Source organism: Mastigoproctus giganteus, chromosome 13 (genome assembly GCF_048544385.1).
Source record: "Mastigoproctus giganteus isolate SK-2022 chromosome 13, ASM4854438v1, whole genome shotgun sequence".
Lineage (NCBI taxonomy): Eukaryota > Metazoa > Arthropoda > Arachnida > Uropygi > Thelyphonidae > Mastigoproctus > Mastigoproctus giganteus.
This window is the reverse complement of record NC_143587.1, coordinates 43,835,042-43,856,129: the sequence shown is the minus strand read 5'-3', so window position 1 is coordinate 43,856,129 and position 21,088 is coordinate 43,835,042. Positions and strand designations below refer to the sequence as shown.

Here is a 21,088-nt window from a genome sequence, read left to right as displayed (position 1 = left end):
TATATATACACAAAACTGAAATTATAGATGAGAAAATACAAGGTGGCTTCAAAAAGGCAGCACAAATAAGTCTTTAAACACAATCACCTTCAAATTCTGAAGGGAGTATTGGGTATACAACATATCAACTATATATTAAGTATACTGTCCTTCCAACTGTTGGACCTAATAGAATCACTCATTTACAGTTAAGAGCCTGAGTCCATTACATCTTACAGGCCTTTTGCATATTTTTAACTCAGTGCTCTCAAACCACTGCTTCCCACATCAGTGAAAAGGATACCAGGTCAATACCAAAAGTTGATATTCACTTGTGAAACATTATAGACCAATCTAAAAATCATCAAATCCATTGAAGTTTCTAGAAAAAATATTGCTACCAGTCCTCAACATTGAGTAGTACAGCTCTGATTCATACTATCTAATAAATTTATTATGTAGTCCCAAACAGATCAATAGTGACCAATCTTTTAACAATCACTAAAATAATCTCATAGCAACTGAAGACAGAGAACTGGCAGTCACCTACCTGAACATTGAGTCAGCATTTGATATCACCCCTCCTAAAGCTACCAGAGAACCTCTAACAGATGGGGGGTGACAGCAGTGACAGCATCCTCGCTTTCCTAACATCTCTACTACATAACACCTGGTGAGTATGGGCTTGGCACACTCAGGGTCCTGAGCTGGATATCATCATTCTTCTCTTTCTCTCTCGGTAACTCAGGATTTTTTTTTTTTTTTTTTGGCTTCTTAGCACCATATAGCTAATAATAATAATAATAATAATAACCATACAATTAAACTGAGATAACTTCCAATGCTGCAAAGTTATCTCAGAGTACCACACAAGAGGCTGTATTATCGGGCCTCCTCTTCACTGCCTCCATTACCTAGGGGCTAGAGCCTTGGCTTATGCTGATGACTTAAAGATCCTCACCCTCTCATCGATATCCACCTATCTCAAGCAATTTTGGTCTGTATATAAATCTAGAAAGGCTGAAGCCATGCTCTTTTTGTTAAAACAACACTAAACAATAATCCAACCAACCCTAGATAGCACCTCTGTTAAATTTGTTCTGAATCACACTGAACAAGTTGAACTTTTGTTACTACCAATACTAAAGCCTTTTGGTGGCTGCACCATCCAGTTATGATTGTGCAAGCAAGTTCCATCTCCATAATCTCTAACCTGTGTAAACATCACTTATAATATGTAACTTACAAATCCACCACAGTCAAGTACATTGAAACATTAGCATTAGCATTAGCATTAGTAGAGGCATATGATGCAAGAAAGCAAGCTTATTCAGCATCAGCCAAAAAAAAAAAAAAAACCCTCTCCCATTTCACCCCTCCGTTCGTTCGAAATACCTGTCCAGTTGAGCTTTAAATTTGTTTAGGCTATCAACTTCAACAACAAGTGATGGAAGTCGGTTCCACCAACCAACCACCCGCTGGCCAAAGGCAAATTTCCGCACATCTATCCGACATCCGTCCTTCCTCAATTTGAATTTATGCCCTCTGAGGTGATTATTCTGAGAAAGATGAAGAATCCCATTGGCATTGAGCATGCTCAAACCATTCAAAGCCTTATACACCTCTATCAGATCACCTCGCCGGTGCCTAGTCTCCAGACTCTGTAATTTGCAAAACTTAAGCCTTTCTTCGTAAGAGCAACCCTTTGTTCCATTTACTAATCTTGTTTAGTAAATGGAACAAAGGGTTGCTCTTACGAAGAAAGGCTTAAGTTTTGCAAATTACTTAAGCCTTTAACAATAGTCTATCCCCCATTTTTGTATGCAGCAAAGTTCTGAGAATTGGCAGGTCCCTTCACCATCAAACCAATGTTCTCTTCTGAGTACTGGCTCCTCAAGTGGGGTCTTCTACAAGCCAAATTTATCACTATACTCTGAACAATGGTCATGCCTACATATTCAACATTTCAAAGCTCCCACAGCTTACTGAAGATAGAAAATTCAAGACTGGTCTATCTCTCCCTCCTAGGCTAACTGCCTGATGTATTCCAGTTACTTCTCTGATAAACTCCATAATTATATTCCCTCTTCAAGGGTACCTTTACCAGTCCAACTGTTTTTCTCTCTTAGTACCAGGGCCATGCAAATAGGAGGGGGTGCATTGGATGCGCTGCAGCAGGGCCCCAGATCTAGGGGGACCAATCGAGGGAGCCATCAAAGTCTCACCATAAATAAATGAGTCCTCTTAACCCCTTTTCCATCCGGTCCCCCAAGTGCCTTTGCACAGCCCTGCTTAATAGTTTCTATCACACTTCCAGGATCTTCTGGATGTAGACTTCAAGAAGTTTAATCAATATCAAGTAAACAGAAAAAGTGCATGGGCCAAAGTGACTATAGTCACGACCCGATGACCTACATCCCCAAACACTTTATAGGGAGATCCATGCACCAACTGATCTGCATGCAGTGCAGTTGAATAATCCTGCTAATACTCAGATCCAAGTTTTACTGGATGGTCCCATAAACCTGAAAAATTCAGGTCTGATGTGCACGGATAACTCATTTGGTAACTGAAAATTCTTCATGAATCAACTGTTGCACAAACAGTAACCAATACATCAAGAATTGTCATGTAGAAGTACCCAGTCTTTGGTCCACACTTTAGAGAACTTCAGATGAATTGTCCCCCATAGAGTGGGCATCTCCTTGTACCTTTCCTAGTTTGTAGCATCCTTTGGAATAAACTCATGAAACAGTGTCCTGCCAGCCAAAATACTTCCAACAACATCATCTTCCCTTTTGAGAAATCCTTTGCTCATGACAGTGATAATGACTTCCACATGGAAGCTGTTATCATCACCACTATCATTGATCTTTTAGATGATAGTGATGATGACTTATCTGTTCTTGCCACTGATCCTCATTTAGTCAATGTTGTTCTATATCAGCAGGCATGATGGAGTGTTTGCAAACACGTTGCATCTTCAGATTCTTATTGAGGATGGTGCAATAACTACCAATTGAAATTCCAACACTCACACACTCTCTCTCTCTCTCTCTCTCTCTCTCTCTCTCTCTCTCTCTCTCTCTCTCTCTCTCTCTCTCTCTCTCTCTCTCTGTGATTACCTCTACCACCTGATCACAGCACTGAACCTCCTGCGTCCATTTTGCAATGTTCTCATTCCATGATGTTCCAGGCGTCTGCTATATGAGTTGTCCCCTACAATCCACAGCCATTCATTACTCTGCAATGCCACACAAAAATTTTAAACCAGTTAATCATTTGTTTGCCATATGCTGGCTAAAGCAGCTATAATGTTACCACCACAGATTGTCCTGATCAATATCAGCTGAACAATTCTGCAAACTGTGTAAGTGAAAGGGACATGCACATCTCACATGAGCAAGCAGACCAGCTACAATGTTGCTTTATTCACTTCTACGTTTAAAATTTTTGAAGCTATCCTATAGTTATAAATGAGGGATGCAGTAATTCATAGACTTTGAAATAAGTCAATATCAGAGTGCTAATTAATATTCATAACATCTAGTTTAATTGCATGTTATTTTTGTTTTAAAACTAATACTAGAAATTTTTCTTGTCCTTTATAAATCAGAATTTAAAGCAAATCAACCATTTATCATTACCATTTACAAATAAATAAACAGAATATATTTAATTTTTGAATTTAATTATACAACAAATTAATTAAATAGGATTAAAAAACTGTTAACATACAGAAGTGCTATAGCATCATTTTGTACATGGCTAAAGAAATAACAGCAAACTAAGTTTGCAATAGGCATCATTATTTGAACATCTCATATTGTGAAACCCTTCATAATAAGGTGCCCAACTCATATGTTTCAAATAAGTAATTCTTCCCAAGTTGAGTACCGCCACCCAGACAACATAATTTCAGAGATTATTTTCTCCTCCTCGGTGAATAAGTAGGCACCTTGAGCATAGGAGATGACAACTAATATTAAACATTAATAAATATTAGCCTTAGTAAATTATTTAAAATCAAACAAGGAGAAACCTCCACATAAAGTAAGCAAACTTGACAGCTGAAGAATATAAAATAAATGAAAGCAACTGGTGTAACAACAGAAACAAAAAAAATCAGTGAAATGAAGCACGTCTACCTTCAGATAGGACAGAGCCTCCACTGCAAAGGAAGTGAAATCCGTAACTCTCTGGCTATCCTTTTTTCAGGTGAATTTTCTTGAGGATCACATACAAAAATCAAACTGATATTAGTTAATGTTTAGTTCATGAAGGAGAATTTCTTGACATTTAATTTAGTAGAAGGAATGTGAAAAATAAGCATCTGCTTGGTGAATGAGGATGTAACGTGAAAAGCTATCATGTTCCATCCTCACTGATGTTTGGCCAGAGATGATCATGTAGAAAAGTGTGATATCAAAAACTGATTTAGAGCAGAGGTTCTCAAACTTTTTATATCTTGTGCTCAGCCCCTTAAAATATTTCAAAAATTCAAGTCCCCTGTCTTCCAGAACAAGTGCAAATAAACAAATTTTACATAAAATTTAGCTATTAATATACATATTTTTATAAATTAATATAAACTTCAATACATTTAATCTCAAAGATTGAAATAAAATACACTTCATACCTGGATTAATGGAATGATTTGTCTAAATTTTGTTAAAAAAAGTGCTCCATAAAAATAACATACCTCCCCCCCCCTCCCAAAAAAAATTCAAGTGTGTCCCACTACACTTTGGAATCCCTCTGATTTCAGTAATGGAGAAGGCCAGTGATGAGGTCTTCAAAACGACAGTAAAATATGGTTCTAACAGGAAATACATAAATATTTTAGGCATAAATTCAATGTCTAAAATATGGACTATCAGAATTTTTTTTTTTTTCTGTAGAGAATTTAAATGCAATTTCTAAGTGCTATGAAACCCAAGGAAGTGCTTCTTTCTAATAACTATATCATACATACAAAAAGGATATAAAGAAACCTCCACAGAAAGCAAACTTAAAGGGAAAAAAAACTTATCCAAGTTGCATTCACTATCCATGTGAATAGCTGCAGCTGTGATCATTTGTTTAGTAATTTAAAATATCTAAATATCTGTGGTATTCATTTTTCAGGATAATAATCTAATAATTATATTGGAGGCACTACAATTTTTTTCCCAAGTCAACAAATGTCTCCTTTTTTTGTTTGATAACAATTGATACTATCTTACCATCAAATGAGAAAAATATTCTAAAATGTGTGTGCAATTGTGAACCGTTTTGTTATCAAACAAAAAAAGGAGACATTTGTTGACTTGGGAAAAAAATTGTAGTGCCTCCAATATAATTATTAGATTATTATCCTGAAAAATGAATACATAGCACTTCATATAAGTATTAATCATATTATGAAAATGCAATGATCAGTAATTTTTTCTAACAGATTTTTATGGCAACATTTCATACTTTAAACCTCTAGAAGCTCACTAATTATGTTTATGTAAAATTTGTAATAGACAAATCAAAGATCAGACTGTTTTTGAAAACTACTGTGAGAATGATCTGGGTGGACAATACAGCTGAAAAGATGGAAATAGTTTTAATATTTTAAATTTACTAAATATCACAGATATTTAGTAAATTTAACAATGAGTTAATATATGAGCTGTATGAGTTAATGAAATTAACTCATACAACTCATATAATATTTTTTCATGTGACATACACATTTTTTGATATGACATGCACATAGCAAGAATATACTCAGCTCCTTGACATAATGTGGCCTTGACAATGGCTCCCACATACACTACTCAAATTCCCTCCAATCACCAGCTGGTAGAGCAGAAGCAATGAGATTATACACTAGCTAATTCAGATGTCTCCTAGAGCATTACCAATAGGTTCAGTCCAGCAGAATATCTAGCTATCAGCCTGTGAAAACCATTTTAGAGCAGTAACCTCAAAATGTAAGTAATATTGGATCTTGCCATGATGGTCATCGTAACCTCAAAAACATCACATACTGCATGATGGAAGAGCTGGGGGGGGGTTAAAAAAGTGCAGCCATTATCAACCCACTGCAGGATGGAAGCCTCCTCAACAATTCATGCTGAGGGAAATGGGCCATAATCTGCCACGCTGGTCCTGTGTGGGTTGGCAGCTCGACGGTATTCAGTAGTTAGGGGCTTGAACTCCGGTCTACTCAAAGAACGTGTGCTACTGCACTCCCACTCCTGACCACTCGGCTGGGGGGGGTAGCAGAGCTTTATTCTGGAGACTAAACAGGTTTCACTACTTCACGCCTCTAATACGTAAAGTGATAGTATTACACCAGTTGATAAGTCATCTACCACCCAGTATTCAGTCATCTACCAGTCATAACAAAAGCTACACCTAACAGCTTGTCTGAGTGACCAAGTAAATTTCACCTCCAGTATACTACCAGACTTCACCAAATTTGGTCCACTTGAGTCACAAATGGGTCCTGAATATCAGTTCCACCAGTATTTTAACCTGTTGGCCAGTAAGTCTCCTAGCTTGTCACACTGGGAAGAATGTGACAAGCCTCCAGGACTTCTGTTAATTAATATATTAAATTTAAAAAATTATATACTAAGAAAACTTTCATTTACCTTTATTTATTATCAAATATAATTAAAATGAGCTATTAATTAGAATTTTTATATCATCAAATACATTACATTTAATTTAATAGAAAAATAAAATACATAAATGCATCTGTCTAACTTCTTAAAATTACATACATTATCATTTCTTAATACATTTCTTAATGTTATATGAATGTTATAACAGAAATGTTATAACATTTCTTAATGTTATATGTAGTACATTTTTTTACTTTCCATTTTGCAAAAATAAAAAATGGAAATAAAATAACTGAAATGAAAACAAAAATAAAAAATTTATGTGATAGAGCAAATGAATTAGGAATTTGTTAAAATTTGTAATTCATTTTGCATCTAAAAATTGCACAAGTTTACCCATTTGCATTAAAAAAGCAAATTTCTTTAAATGTATACCAGTGAATGCCGCCTTTATTAAAATATAAAATTTTATAAATTTGTGTTTTTTTGTATGCTAAACAGTAAGGAGTAACACTATATTTATGTACTGGTACATTACAAACATGAAAAAATCAAGAGGATTTAAACCTACCTAATTATGGGATTAAAATATTCAAAGTAGTAATAACAGATTTTTTAGTAGCTAACCTAATACTTGGTCATTTTTATAATTCGATGTTCTGTGAATTAATTAGAATTTACCTACTTTTGACACTTCTCCATTGTGGCCAAGTAGCCGAGAAAGGCACTTCTGACTTCTGGAATCAAATACCTGAACAGTTCCATCTGAACTTCCAGTAACAAGGTAATGACCAGTCATATCAAATGCTACATCTAATACCTCATCTGAGTGACCAGGTAAACTTCCAAAACACAAACCTAAACAAGACAGCAATGTTCCGCATTTTATATTCATAAGGGATAATCTTCTAAATTTAAAAAAAAAAAAAAAAAAATGTAAACTATTGAAGCATTATTGATACTAAAATCTGTAATAATTTGAACTCTATAGAGTTTCTAAGTTAAAAAAATAGATCCTTTTGTTGATTTCTTTCAGAATTCCTTGGCTGTCAACCACTTTGGCCATAATGTTCATGTGGCTTTTTAAATACACAGTTGCAAATTTCAGTAATATACTAGTAGAGTGTAAAAAAATTTCATAATAGCTTATACATAAATTAAAACAATTTAAAAATTACATAACAAGAAAACAAAAAGAAAATTAATGCTCAAATTTGCATTAAGCATTAATTTTTGGCAGCCAGGTGTTGCTTGGTGAAGTAAAAAAAAAAAAAAGTAAAGTGCAGCCATTATCAACCCACTGCAGGGTGGAAGCCTCCTCAACAATTCATGCTGAGGGAAATGGACCATAATCTGCCACGCTGGTCCAGTGCGGGTTGGCAGATCGACCGTATTCAGCAGTCAGGGGCTTGAACCCCGGTCTACTCAAAGAGCGTGTGCTACTGCACTCCCGCTCCTGCCCACTCGGCTACGGAGGCCCGTAGCTTGGTGAAGATGTAGCTGCAAATGGATATTTCCTTTAAATTTTATCATATTTTTGATTAGTTAAGGTATTAATTTGTATTTTACAAATTGATTAAATAGGCTTAGGGGTGTTCGTTAGCGTATTTTTTAAATTCAGCTAGTGACTTTTGTAAGTTACAACGCTCTACTCGTACTACTATCGTGTCAGCTTTTTCGCAGGAATATCATAGTGTAACCAGTAGCGCAGAAGAATAGTAGTGGACCGGGCTAGACGGGTAGGTAAAGTGCCTGCCTGGCAACTCAAAGGTCGCGGGTTCGAATCCCGCCTAGGGCTTGGATCAAAGTACTGCAAAAACCTTGGGAGGTGCATTATGACCACAGAAGCCGATGCGCCAACAACTACCAAAATAAAAAAAAAGAATAGTAGAGTTTTAATTGTAATAAATAAGTATTTTGAAGGTTATAATCACCTTTTGGGCATATATCTTTTATATTTAGCTAAGAATATAACTAATTTAACGTTAGCATTATGGTATAGCATAACTTGATAATGTATATCTCGAACTTGATAGCTACGGTATAACGTAAAACTATATAGCGGAATACATATTACTGCATTAGCTTAGTATAGTATTGTATAGTCAAGTATAGTTTAGTAAATTAATTGGCGAAGGTAAAGAAAGCCAGCACTAGAATGACGAGAAACGTCGGATAACTTACGCGGAAAATTAGTTTCCTGATACGGCACTCTAGCACTGCTCGCTCAGTAAACAGACAGGTAGGTGTTATTGGTCTGGAGCAAAGTCGAGAATGATATATTGAATGACAGATGGGAATGGCAAACGATGTGCTGATTGGTGCGCAAACACAACACACGATAACATCGGTTTAGTATCACTTTAGTAGCACTCAGAAGCATTAATCATAACTTGCCCTAATGAACACTTTCCATAATGGTGAAAAAAGGTCAGGTTACCTCCACTTGAATCCCATGGGAGCTTGAACCCCTCCCAAAGTGAAGGGGTAACCTAACCTTTTTTCTTTAGAATCACAGTCATATTTAGAAATACATTCATAAAAAAATAAATTTTTTTCTGATTATTTTTATTTTCTTGTTCAATGATATGCCCTGGTGAAAAAAGGTCAGGTTACCTCCATTTGAATCCCATGAGAGCTTGAACCCCTCCTGAAATGGAGGGAGTAACCTAACCTGTTTTCTATAAAATCATGGGTGGACTAGCGCATAAATTGTTTATTAACAAAATATTAATTTTTTATTACTGTACTTTTATTTTTAAAGACACTCGTGCGGATACACACATATCATAACATCAATCAACACCTCAATAGCTATTCACTATATATATATATAAAGAATCTTTCTTTCTTTTCCTATTATTTCCTAACTTACCATTTAAGGTCAGGTTACGAAATATAACGAAAAATAAAAACACTCATGAACTCCAAAAATCTGATTTTAATAATGAGGAAAAAACATAATGAAGAACATAAAAATGAATGGAACGAAACTTTTATTAATTTAGTTTTCATCAAAAAATCAACCGTTTTATTTTCCGTACAAATTTCTTCCATCTTTAAAAGATTCAACGCTGCTATTACCTGTTTATCGTTCATCAAAAAACTATTATGCACTGTTCTTTACTCATAAATACACATTATAACACCAGCCAATGACTACACAATAGCTTGTCGTCTGTTGCACCTACCACCAATCATTTCATCGTTTGCCACACACTTGATAAACAGACGGTAGGTCTGTTTACCAAGCGAGCGGTGCTATAGTCCAGTGTCGGGAAACTAATTTTCCGCGTAACTTATCCCACGTTTCTCGTCGTTCTTGTGTTGGCTTTCTTTACCTTAGCCAATTAATCAATTAAATGGTATTTAAACGGAAATCATGCCCCAGACTAGAGCAACAAAGCAACATGCACAAAGTAGTGGGAGTGCTGTGGCTCGAGGGAGAACCAAAGGGAATGATTCTCCAATGCATTACAGCCTAAAAAAATATGAAACTTGTGAAATGTTTGCGGGCTTTCTGGAACAGGACATGATATTGCCAAGGGGATGTCTTTGTGTGTGCTCGATGTAAGCAGTGCGAAGAACTTAGGCGCCAGCTGAGCATTGTTATGGGCCTTTATGAAAGCTTGAAGGACAGGGTAAATGCCCTCGAAGGACTTAAATTGGGGGACCTATCAAGCTCTCAGCTGCCCACATCAATGCCAGAGATTGCACTTGATCATCAGACAACACAGCAGCAACCTTCAAGGCAGAATATGCTCGTCCCACAGAGCTAGTTATTATCAGGGAGACAGGAAATATATTGTGCAAAAAGGATAGGTGGAATAGGACTGGGGTATGTCTGCCAGGGGCAATGATTGATAACGTGCAGATATCATCTTTTAAGGGCACAAAGGGTGATATTGTTGTACACAATGGCACTAATGACATTAAGAGTAAGAGACCTGCAGACTTACTTAACAAGTACAGGTCAGTGTTGAAAAAAAGTCACGAGTTAGGGTTAAATTTGAAGGTGTCTGCAATTTTACACAGACACGATAGGAGGGAGTATATGATGAGAGCCTTGTCAATTAATTTGGCCCTGGAGAGATTGTGGTAGAACTGGGGTAGAATTTTTCTCAACATGGTCTGTGTTTGTTAACAGGAGAGACTGTTTATATATGGATGTGATACACTTAAATAGAAAGGGTGGAAGAATATTTGCTGATGCTATCGAGACAGTGTTAGGTGGTGTTGTAAAACTGCTAGCTTGGGGGGAGGGATTCACAGACTAATAGATTAACAGTAGCCACAGACAGAAGTGAAAGTGATTCTTGCACTGCTTCTACTGGAATGAGCAGCAGCCTGGAAAACGAGGCTCTGGGGATTTAAAAGGCTGCTGATCGTCATCATGGAACAAGTAAATACATGGTTGTGTCAGGGTAACAAAGAGTAAGAATAGGTGCATGTATACTTGCATGTACACCAATGTTAGGAGTATAGCAAATAAATTTGATGAATTTCAGGTGCTGGGTGAAAACAGCAAAGGCTGATGTTGGGATATCAGAGACATGGTGTCACACAGTTACAAATAATGCAGAATTGAAATTTGGGGAGTACAATATGTACAGAAAGGGAGGAGTTATGCTGTTAGTTAAGAAGCACATAAAATCTAAGGAACTGCATCCAGTTGACATGGGTGGACAGTGCAATGTTGAGTCAGTTGGGTGCACATAAGCAGTGGGAAAAACAAGTTGAGAGTAGGAGTGTGTTATAGGCCTAATAACTCTGATGAGTACAATGAACAACTGTACAGGGGGAATAGTGGGCCAGTAAATCAGATTATCTTATAATGGGGGATTTGTCTCTGATATCCCAACAATATCTGCCTTTGATGTCTTGACCAGCACTTCAAATTCATCAAATTTATTTACTATACTCCTATCATTGGTGTACATGAAAGTATATATGCACCTGTTCTTACTCTTAGTTACCCTAACACAGCCCATGTATTTACTTATTCCATACTCTCTCTCTCTCTCTCTTAGGGTAACTGGGAAATTTTTTTTTTTTTGGCTGGTGCAGCATAAGCCTCGGGCTTCCTTGCACCATATAGCTAATAATAATAATAATTTTAACTTCCAAGATATAGGCTGGAACTTGTGCGATGGTCACTCACACACTAACAAGACTTTTTGGGATTTATTGGATGATTGTCTTCTACAGCAGCATGTTCGAGAGGCTGCTGTATAGTATTACCAGAAGAAGTAATACTCTTGATCTGATTATCAGCAGTGATTCTTCATGCATTAAGAATCTGCAGATAAAGGAACCACCAGGTGGCAGTGATCAGTGTACTGATGTGAGATTTACTTAAAGATGTAACTACCATTGGGATTAAAGAGAAAGACTTTTGCTTTCATAAAGGTGACTACAGTGGACTCAGAGATTTTTTAAAATTTTATACAGTGGGACCAACTAACGATGTTACCAACAGCAAATTCAAAATGGGAAGCATTCAAGGAATTAATGTTGGAAACTTTTCATACCAACTAAGAAATACTGTTCAAGGTTTTGGCCTAAATGGATGTCAGACGATCTAATGAGACTTGCAGCAGAGAAGAAAAATGCATGGGACGCATATAAATTATCAGGAGACACAAATGCCTATGATAGTCTGTAATCAAGTCACAAAGGACGTTAGACAAGCAAAGGCAGATTATGAGAAATATTTGACACACAATGCAAAGAAAAACAGTACAGACTTCTTTAGTTATGTAAACCATAGAAGGAAGGGATGAATCAGATTGATGCACTTGACATTGACACTTCAATTGTTGATAAACCTGCTGAGGTAGCTGACAAAGTGAATGAGTATTTTGCATCTATATTCACATGCACAAGGAGGTTTGTAGGGAAGTGGAGGCCAGAAGCTTATTAAACTCTGGCAGGAAGCTAAATGATTTTGCAATAACTGAAGCAAAGTGAAGGAGAAATTGTTTAAATTGAACACAAGAAAGGCACCTGGGGTGGATGGGATCTATCCAGTTATATTAAAGGAAGCAGCAAAGGAAGTAAGCAAACCCTTAGCCATAATTATGAGAGCTAACTTGGACTCAGGGAGGTCCCCATGGACTGGAGGTGTACAAATTGTCCCCAATTCGCAAAGGAGGATCAAAGGGTGACACAAATAATTACAGACCTGTTAGTCTAACTTCTGTTTCAGGAAAAATAGTGGGTCACTGGTTAAGGAAGTGATGCAGGATCATCTAGACAAGACTGCAGTTATAATTCAGAAACAGCATGGGTTTGTTAAGGGGAAATTTTGTCTGACAAATTTGATTGGCTACTATGATGTGGTCATAAAGGAATTGGATGCAAAAAGTTATTTTGATATCATATACTTATATACTCAGATTTTATAAAAGCTTTTGATAATGAGACACATGTAAGGCTACTGTAAAAATTGGAGCAGATGGCATTAAGGGCAAGTTGCTACAATGGATAAAAGGATGGTTGAGTGGAAAAAGACAGAGAGTGGTTATCAGTGGACATGCTCTTTGTGGACTGATGTTATTAGTGGAGTCCCCCGGGGTTCGGTGTTGAGCCCATTGTTGTTTTCAGTATTTATCAATGATATTGATGAAGGTATATCAGGGTTAATGTCTAAGTTTACAGATGATACGAAGGTTGGCATGGTTGTTAATGACAGTAATGATAGTACGATACTGCAACAGGTTCTGGAAAAGTTGAGCAGATGGGCTGAGAGATGGCAATTGAAGTTTAACATTAACAAATGTAAAGTACTGCATATAGGTAGCAGTAACCTCAGAGTAATATATCAGCTGGGTGGTACTACACTCAGGGTAGTGGAGAATGAAAAGGACCTGGGGATAATTGTGCATTAGATATGAAGTTTTCTGAGCAGTGCAAACAAGCTGCAAGAGTAGCTTGCAGCTTCATGGTGTCTTGTCAATAGTATACAGGAATTTTTCTAGCAGGGATAAGGCGGTGATTGTTCTCTTAAATAAGGCAATGGTCAACCTTGAGTACTTTCCTCATTTTAGGAAAGATGTGGAGCTGCTGGAACAATTACAGAGAAGGGCAACAAGATTGGTGAGTGGAACAAAGGGTTGCTGTTATCAAGGTAGGCTTAAGTTCTGCAAATTGAAGCTTCTGCAGACTAGGCACCTGTGCGGTAATCTAATTGAGGTGTATAAGGCCTTGAATGGTTTGTGCAAGCTCAATGCTGATGGGATTCTTCCTCTTGCACATATTACTCATGTGAGGGGACATAAATTCAAATTAAGTAAAGATAATTGTAGAGTAGATGTGCAGAAATTCGCCTTTAGCCAGCGAGTGGTTGATAGTTGGAACAAACTTCCATCTGTTGTAGTGGAAGTCAGCAGCTTAAATAAGTTCAAGGCAGAACTAGACAAACATTTGGAGTGAATGGATGGGTGAAATGAGAAGGGGTTTTTTTTTTTTTTTTGGCTGATATTAGTAGTAGTAGTAGTGGCATGTGATGCAAGAAAGCAAGTGTATGAGCTTATGCAGCATCAGCCAAAAAAAAAAAAAAAATCACACCATTCCATCCAAATGCCTGTCCAGTTCCTCTTTATATTTATTTAACCTATCAACTTCCACACAACAACAGATGGAAGTTTGTTCCAGCAATTAACCAACCACTGGCTAAAGGCAAATTTCTGCACATCTATTCTACATCTGTCTTTTCTTAATTTGAATTTATGCCCACTTAGGTTCGTAATCTGAACAAGTGGAAGGTTCCCATCAGAATTCAGCATGCTCAATCCATTCAAGGCCTTATACACCTCAATCAGATCACCGCGCAGGTGCCTAGTCTCCAGTCACTGCAATTTGCAGAACTTAAGTCTCTCTTGGTAAGAGGATCCCTTCATTCCCCTCACCAATCTTGTTGCCCTTCTCTGTACACGGTGAAGCAAATCTACAACCTTCCTAAAATGAGGCCTCCAGACCTGTATGCAGTACTCAAGGCGTGGCCTGACCATTGCCTTATACAGGAGGACAATCACCTCCTTTTCCCTGCTAGCAAAATTCCTATATATGACTGACAAAACCCCATGACCTGCTCTGGCAGCCTGTCTGCATTGCTCAGAAAACTTCATATCTCACTGCACAATTACTCCCAGGTCTTTTTCATTTTCTACCACCTTAAGAGTAGTACCATACAGTTGGTACGTTTCTCTGGGGTTACTTCTACCCATATGCAGTACTTTACATTTGTCAAGGTTAAACTTCAGTTGCCACTTCTTAGCCCATCTGCCCAAATTATCTAGATCCTGTTGCAGTAGCACACTGCCATTACTGTCAAAAACAACCCTGCCAATCTTTGTATCACTGCAAACTTCGACACTAAGCCTGATATACCTTCGTCAGTATCATTGATAAATATACAAAACAACAGAGGACCAAACACCGAACCCTGTGGGACTCCACTAATAACATTAGTCCACGAAAAACAGCACCCATTAATTACCACCCTCTGTCTTCTCCCACTCAACCATCCTTTTATCCATTATAGCAACTTACCCTTAATACCATTCTGCTCCAATTTGTAGAATAGTCTTCCATGCGCAACAGTGTCAAAAGCTTTCCTGAAATCCAAATATATAATATCAAAATTATTTTTTGCATCCAGTTCCTTTGTAACCACATCATAATATCCTATCAAATTTTTCAGACAAGACTTTCCCTTAACAAACCCATGCTGTGTCTGAATTATTGCTGCACTCTTGTCTAGATTAACCTGCAATGCATCTTTAACCAGTGACTCCATTATTTTACCCGGAATAGAAATCAAACTAACTTGTCTGTAATTACTCATGTCACCCTTCGATCCCCCTTTGTGAATTGGGGACACATTTGCACATCTCCATTCCATGGGGACTTCCCCTGAGTCCAAGGATGCTCTCATAATTATGGCTAAGGGTTTGCTTACTTCCTTTGCCAGCTCCTTTAATATAACTGGATAGATCCCATCCACCCCAGCAGGTGCCTTTCTTATGTTTAACTTCAACAATTTCTCCTCCACTTTGCTCTCAGTTATTACAACATCATTAAGCACCCTGCTACAATTTGATAATATTCTGCCATTTTCAAACCTTAATAACTCCTTATGTGTGAATGTAGATGCAGAATACTCATTCAGTTTGTTTGCTATCTGAGCAGGATCATCAACAGTCGAACCATCGATATCAAGTGGACCAATCAGATTCATCCCCTTCCTTTTAGAGTTTATATAAGTAAAGAAATCCTTGCTGTTTTTCATAGCATCTTTTGCCAAAGATGCTAAGAAAACTTCCTTTATGTGATGGTATATAAAGCTTGCTTTCTTGTATCATATACCTCTAATAATTGCAATGCTAATTATTTTACTCATTCAGATTTAAATTATCACATATCAAAATGGGCAGAATTCTAGCAAAGTGAAAAAAAAAAATCATAATCCAAATAGTATTAAAAATCACATAACATTTGGTTGAATTGCACAAAAGTACACGGCACATTTGTGGACTAAATGGATAATTATTTTATATACTACCATCAAGTACAATTAACATTTTCAGCAGTTGCAAAGTCCTGTAATTTTATGTTCCCATAGAACTACCTAACTTTAATTTCAAATGTGTTCACCATTATTATAAAACTGAATTATTCACCATTCAACAGCAGGTTATTCAAACATCATGTCAATGTCTCTGAGTTTTATAATCAATAGCAGATTCCTTTCTTGCAGCATTGCCAAAAGAGATGAATCTGCAATAAATCTGCTATTCGATTAAAAAACAAAATTAGCAATTTTAAGTCAATTCAATGATAATGACATCATTTCTGAACTGGGCATAAATAAGTCAAAGCCTTGTTGCTGTGACTGGAGGAAACAGAATGTTCTGAGAAGTAAGACAGAAAAACGGAATGCAGAGGAACATTCTGTTTGCAGCATTCTAGTTGCAAAAGTTGGCAACTAGACATCTTAGGGTATGGTGAAGTTGGAAGGGCTGATTGAGGTGCATAAGGCTTTGAAGGGGATCAGTAATTCCATTCTAACCAATGATATATTTTCATTGGTTAGCGAGACAAGAACTAGAGGTCACAAATATAAAATCTTAGTGAGTAACAAAACCTCATGAAGTTTACCTTTGGGCAGTGTGCTGTAGATCACTGGAAAAAATTACCTGCTAAAGTGCAGAGAGTTCAGTAATGTTAAAAGTGGAATCGAATAGTTTTTTAATTGAATAGCAGAGTTATAGCAGAGTAATCTCTTTTGGCAATGCTAAAAGAAATGAATCTGCTATTCATTATAAAACTCTGAGACATGACATGACGTTTCAAGACTTATTTCAATGTCTTGATAATTAATTATCTATGATGACCTTAATTAGCAACCTGCTGTTGAACGGTGAATAATTCACTGTTCTATGATGATGATGATGATGATGGTGAACACATTTGAAATGAACAAAGTCAGGTAGTTCTATGGGAACATAGAATTACAGGACTTTCCAACTGCTGAAAATGTTAATTGTACTTGATGGTAGTACAGTCAGTTGTTCTGCTATAACGTGGTATATATGTTCCTAAAATTCTCCGCATTATGCTATTTTGTGCATTAAAAACAACAGGGCTTATGGGAAAAATAGGAATGGGTAGAGCACTCAAAAAAAATGTTCAGTCTGGTAAGTAAAACTAAAAAAAGTTAGAAACCCAATAAAATTGCTAACACAGATTTAAACATCTTAAATTTCTATTAAATAATTATTTCAGTAAATATAGCACTTAAGATATGTTTTGCTTGATTTATATTTCTGTTCACTGGCATTTTCTTTTTTTTTTTTTTTTATTGTAAAATTTAAAACAGTAAAAAAGAAAAGCAATCAATAATGAACACAGGATGCACAAATTGCACAAGTGACACAAGTTTATGAAGCTTAAAAAATAGGAATGAAGAAAAGATTCTGAAAATTTATTTATGCTTTTTATATGATTGGAGGTTTCATGGAAGGGGAAACACATTTCACCATAATAACGTAAAAACCCACAGAATTCCAGCTGTCCGTATTATCGCAAATGCAATAAGATTGAGTTTACTACCCGTTTATAATTAGATAGCACTAACAGAAAAGCCCAATAAGGACCTGCAAATTGTTTTATTGTCTCATAGTAGTGACCTCCAGAAATGTGCTCCTCTGCTCCTGCTATCCCACCTCATGAAATTTCTGTTTGAACAGAAAAATGTGAGCTCCTGAAAAAGTGAGTTGGCCTACAATATCACTTGTTATCTTGTGAATACAGCAAATGACAACAGTGTGTCTCCAACTAGTACAACTACAATAAATGGGAAATATAGATCTCACACATTTGACATTTTTTAAGCTTCATAAACTTGCATGTAATGCTAAACAGGTCAATATGTCCAGCTTGGTGGTGAGTTTTGCATTCACATGCACATTAAAGATAGGAAACTGGTGTTACTGGCAAATGAAATTGCACATGAGCCAACACAAAAATTGCATTATACTCGCATTGTTCCCTAATATATCAGTTGTTTTGGAGCAAATTCGCATTGCAAAAATGCACATTATAGCAGAACTGACTGTATATAAAATAATTATCCATTCAGTCCACAAATGTACTGTATACTTTTGTACAATTCAACAAAAATGTTATGTGATTTTTTAATTCTATTTGGATTATGATTTTTTCTCACTTTGCTTGAATTCTGCCCATTTTGATACTTGATAATTTAAATCTAAATGAGTAAAATAATGCAACTATAAGCATTAATTTTCTTTTTGTTTTTGTTTTTCTTTTTATGTAATTTTTTGTTTTAATTTATGTATAAACTATTATGAAATTATTATACACCCTACTAGTATATTACCATAATTTAAGACTGAATATTAATGGCATTCTTCCACTTGCTGAGACTACACACATGAATGGGCATAAATTCAAGTTGAGGAAGGTTGGTTCCAGGATAGATGTGTGGAAGTTTGCCTTCAGCTAGCAGGTGATTGTCAGAACAGGCTTCCATCTGTTGTTGTGGAAGTGGATAGGTTGAATAAATTCAAGGAGAACTAAACAAATTCTTGGAGGGTATGTATGGGTGAAATGTGTAGGCTTTTTTTTTTTTTGGTTGATGCTATATAAGCTTGCTTTCTTGCATCATTTGCCATACTACTACTATTACAGTAGTAGTAGTAATGTCAAATGTACTACTTAATGTAAAAGTTTTTGTTCTGTCTTGGGTCTTTGTTTAGCTAATACCCTGTTGTGATCAATAGCTCTTTATTTCAGCAGATCGAAGATACTGCCACACATTTATCTGTCAGCTCCACTGTGGCTAATATAGCTAAGGAAGCAAGAACTTTCAAGATTTGCCATGCACATTAAAGATGCGTCTGATGTTATCCCACAGGGATCACTCACAGCCACTGCTCTCCAGTATCTCAACAGTCTTGCAACAATCATTAGACCTTGGACCTAGCAAAGTTATTCTTGCCACATTCCAATCGTCAGAAATTCTATGTTAGTGATGTAGCATTACAGGATACACCCTTTTCCTGGGCTAATGAAATTATAGCTGCAGCACACAGTATTTTTTACACACCAGGCATCTCAGAGCTGCACACCAACTTGTCAGGATGCTAGGCAATTACTGTACATATGCACATCATGTAGATAAGAGAGTCCAAACCATTATTGCACATGTTAAGCTGCTTTTTATTCTGCGTGGATTAATTTATCATGTGAAATGCCCAGATTGTGGGATATGCTACATGGGAAACCAAAATTTTCTATTCAAAAACAACTCAAAGATTGTACGTGCACACACAAAGGATGCTTGTGGTGCATTCAGATGGAAAGAACTGCTTCCATCCTATGATGGAAGCTGGTATTCTGAACTATGATGCTAAAGCTTTGGGTATTTATTGATTGCTGCCACCTAAATCCAACTAATTTTTTTTTAAATCTGTATAACATAACATGTTTCAGCTATATGCATTCACATGTTCCTTTTTTGTAACTTACTTTTAATACTTTCCTTGCCCATACTGTGTATTTAATTATTATTTTCTATCAAAAGCTTCACGTGGTTTTTAATGCTTTTATTGCTATTATGTTCACCTGCAGTTTAATTTTATATTTTAGCATTCTGAGTATTAAAATCTATGTTATTTTGTGTAAAACTTATTTAATGGATTCAGCAGAAACAAGATTTTTTTTCATTGATATGAATCCCTAGTTTTACTACTCTTTGATTAGCAAAACACTTGATATTCAGTCAGTGAGACATACTGTACACTATTTATGCAAGTTTAAAAAATTTCTGCATTCTCACAAAATATCCTATATTCTATATATCATCCTATGTCCTGAATCATATTCAATAAATAAAACCATGGGTTTCCTGATCCTGTAAAATGTAAGAACAAAAAATAAATAAAATCAAAATGATTATTTAAGGCACAATAATTATACTGCTAGGTTTAAATAATAAATGTAAATATTTTTATAAAATGTTATAATTTTATAGACTAGACTATAATCAAATAGGTCCATAAAATATGCATATATCAAAGGTTAGCCCATTATCAATTATATTCAAAAATTAAGCAATTACCAATTTATGCAACAAAAGTTACAATTTACCTGTGGAAGAATCCCAAAGTCTGCAAGTCCCATCAACAGAACTGGTGGCAATTAAAGAACTATCCCAATTAAACTGGCAGCTGGTAAGTTCTCCTGTGTGGCCTATGAGCATCCGAGCAGGTCTAAATAAAGAAATGATGTGATATTACTTCAACAGTATATTTAACATCAAGACAGAGGCCAAAAAAATAAATAAATAAATTAGTAGAACATATATTAACTTTATTGATACATCATTAAAATTTAATGACCTATTTTTTAAAAACATGAGATTTAAAAACCTATTTTTACATCTTATTTAATTTATAGGTTTGTATATTAAACATTATTCATTCATGACAATCTACATATCAATCCTTATGGAATACATAAGCCAGGACAGATCATGGGGGTCTTGTCAATGATATGCAGATACTTTTATAGCAGGGATAAGGTGGTGATTATCCGTTTGTATAAGGCCATGGTTAGACCACATCTTGAGTAATGTGTACAGGTCTGAAAGCCTCACTTTAGGAAAGATGTAAATCTGCTGGAACGGGTACAGAGAAGGGCAACCAGACTGGTGAATGGAACAAAAGGGGTGCTCTTACTTAGAAAGGCAGCTTCGGTTCTGCAAACTGCAGCATCTCATGACTAGGCACCTGTGGGGAGATCTGATTGAGGTGTTTAAAGCCTTGAATGGATTGAGTAAGCTGAATGTTAATGGCATTCTTCCACTTGCTGAGGCTATACACATGAGGGGGCATAAATTCAAGTTGAAGAAGGATGGTTGCAGGATAGATGTGCAAAAGTTTGCCTTCGGCCAGTGATTATTGGAACAGGCTTCCATC

General features: G+C 36.2%; 1 protein-coding gene across 1 annotated transcript in view; it reads right to left on the bottom strand.

The window, feature by feature from the left end:
- The window catches only part of LOC150075996 (uncharacterized), a 79,168-nt gene that overhangs the window by 9,906 nt on the left and 48,174 nt on the right, over positions 1 to 21,088 (bottom strand). Inside the window, exons 7-8 of the mRNA XM_090387228.1 lie at positions 20,259 to 20,380; positions 7,267 to 7,439 (exon numbers count right to left, since the gene is read on the bottom strand). Coding sequence (XP_090243354.1) covers positions 7,267 to 7,439; positions 20,259 to 20,380 — 295 coding nt within the window. The remainder of the gene's footprint in view (positions 1 to 7,266; positions 7,440 to 20,258; positions 20,381 to 21,088) is intronic.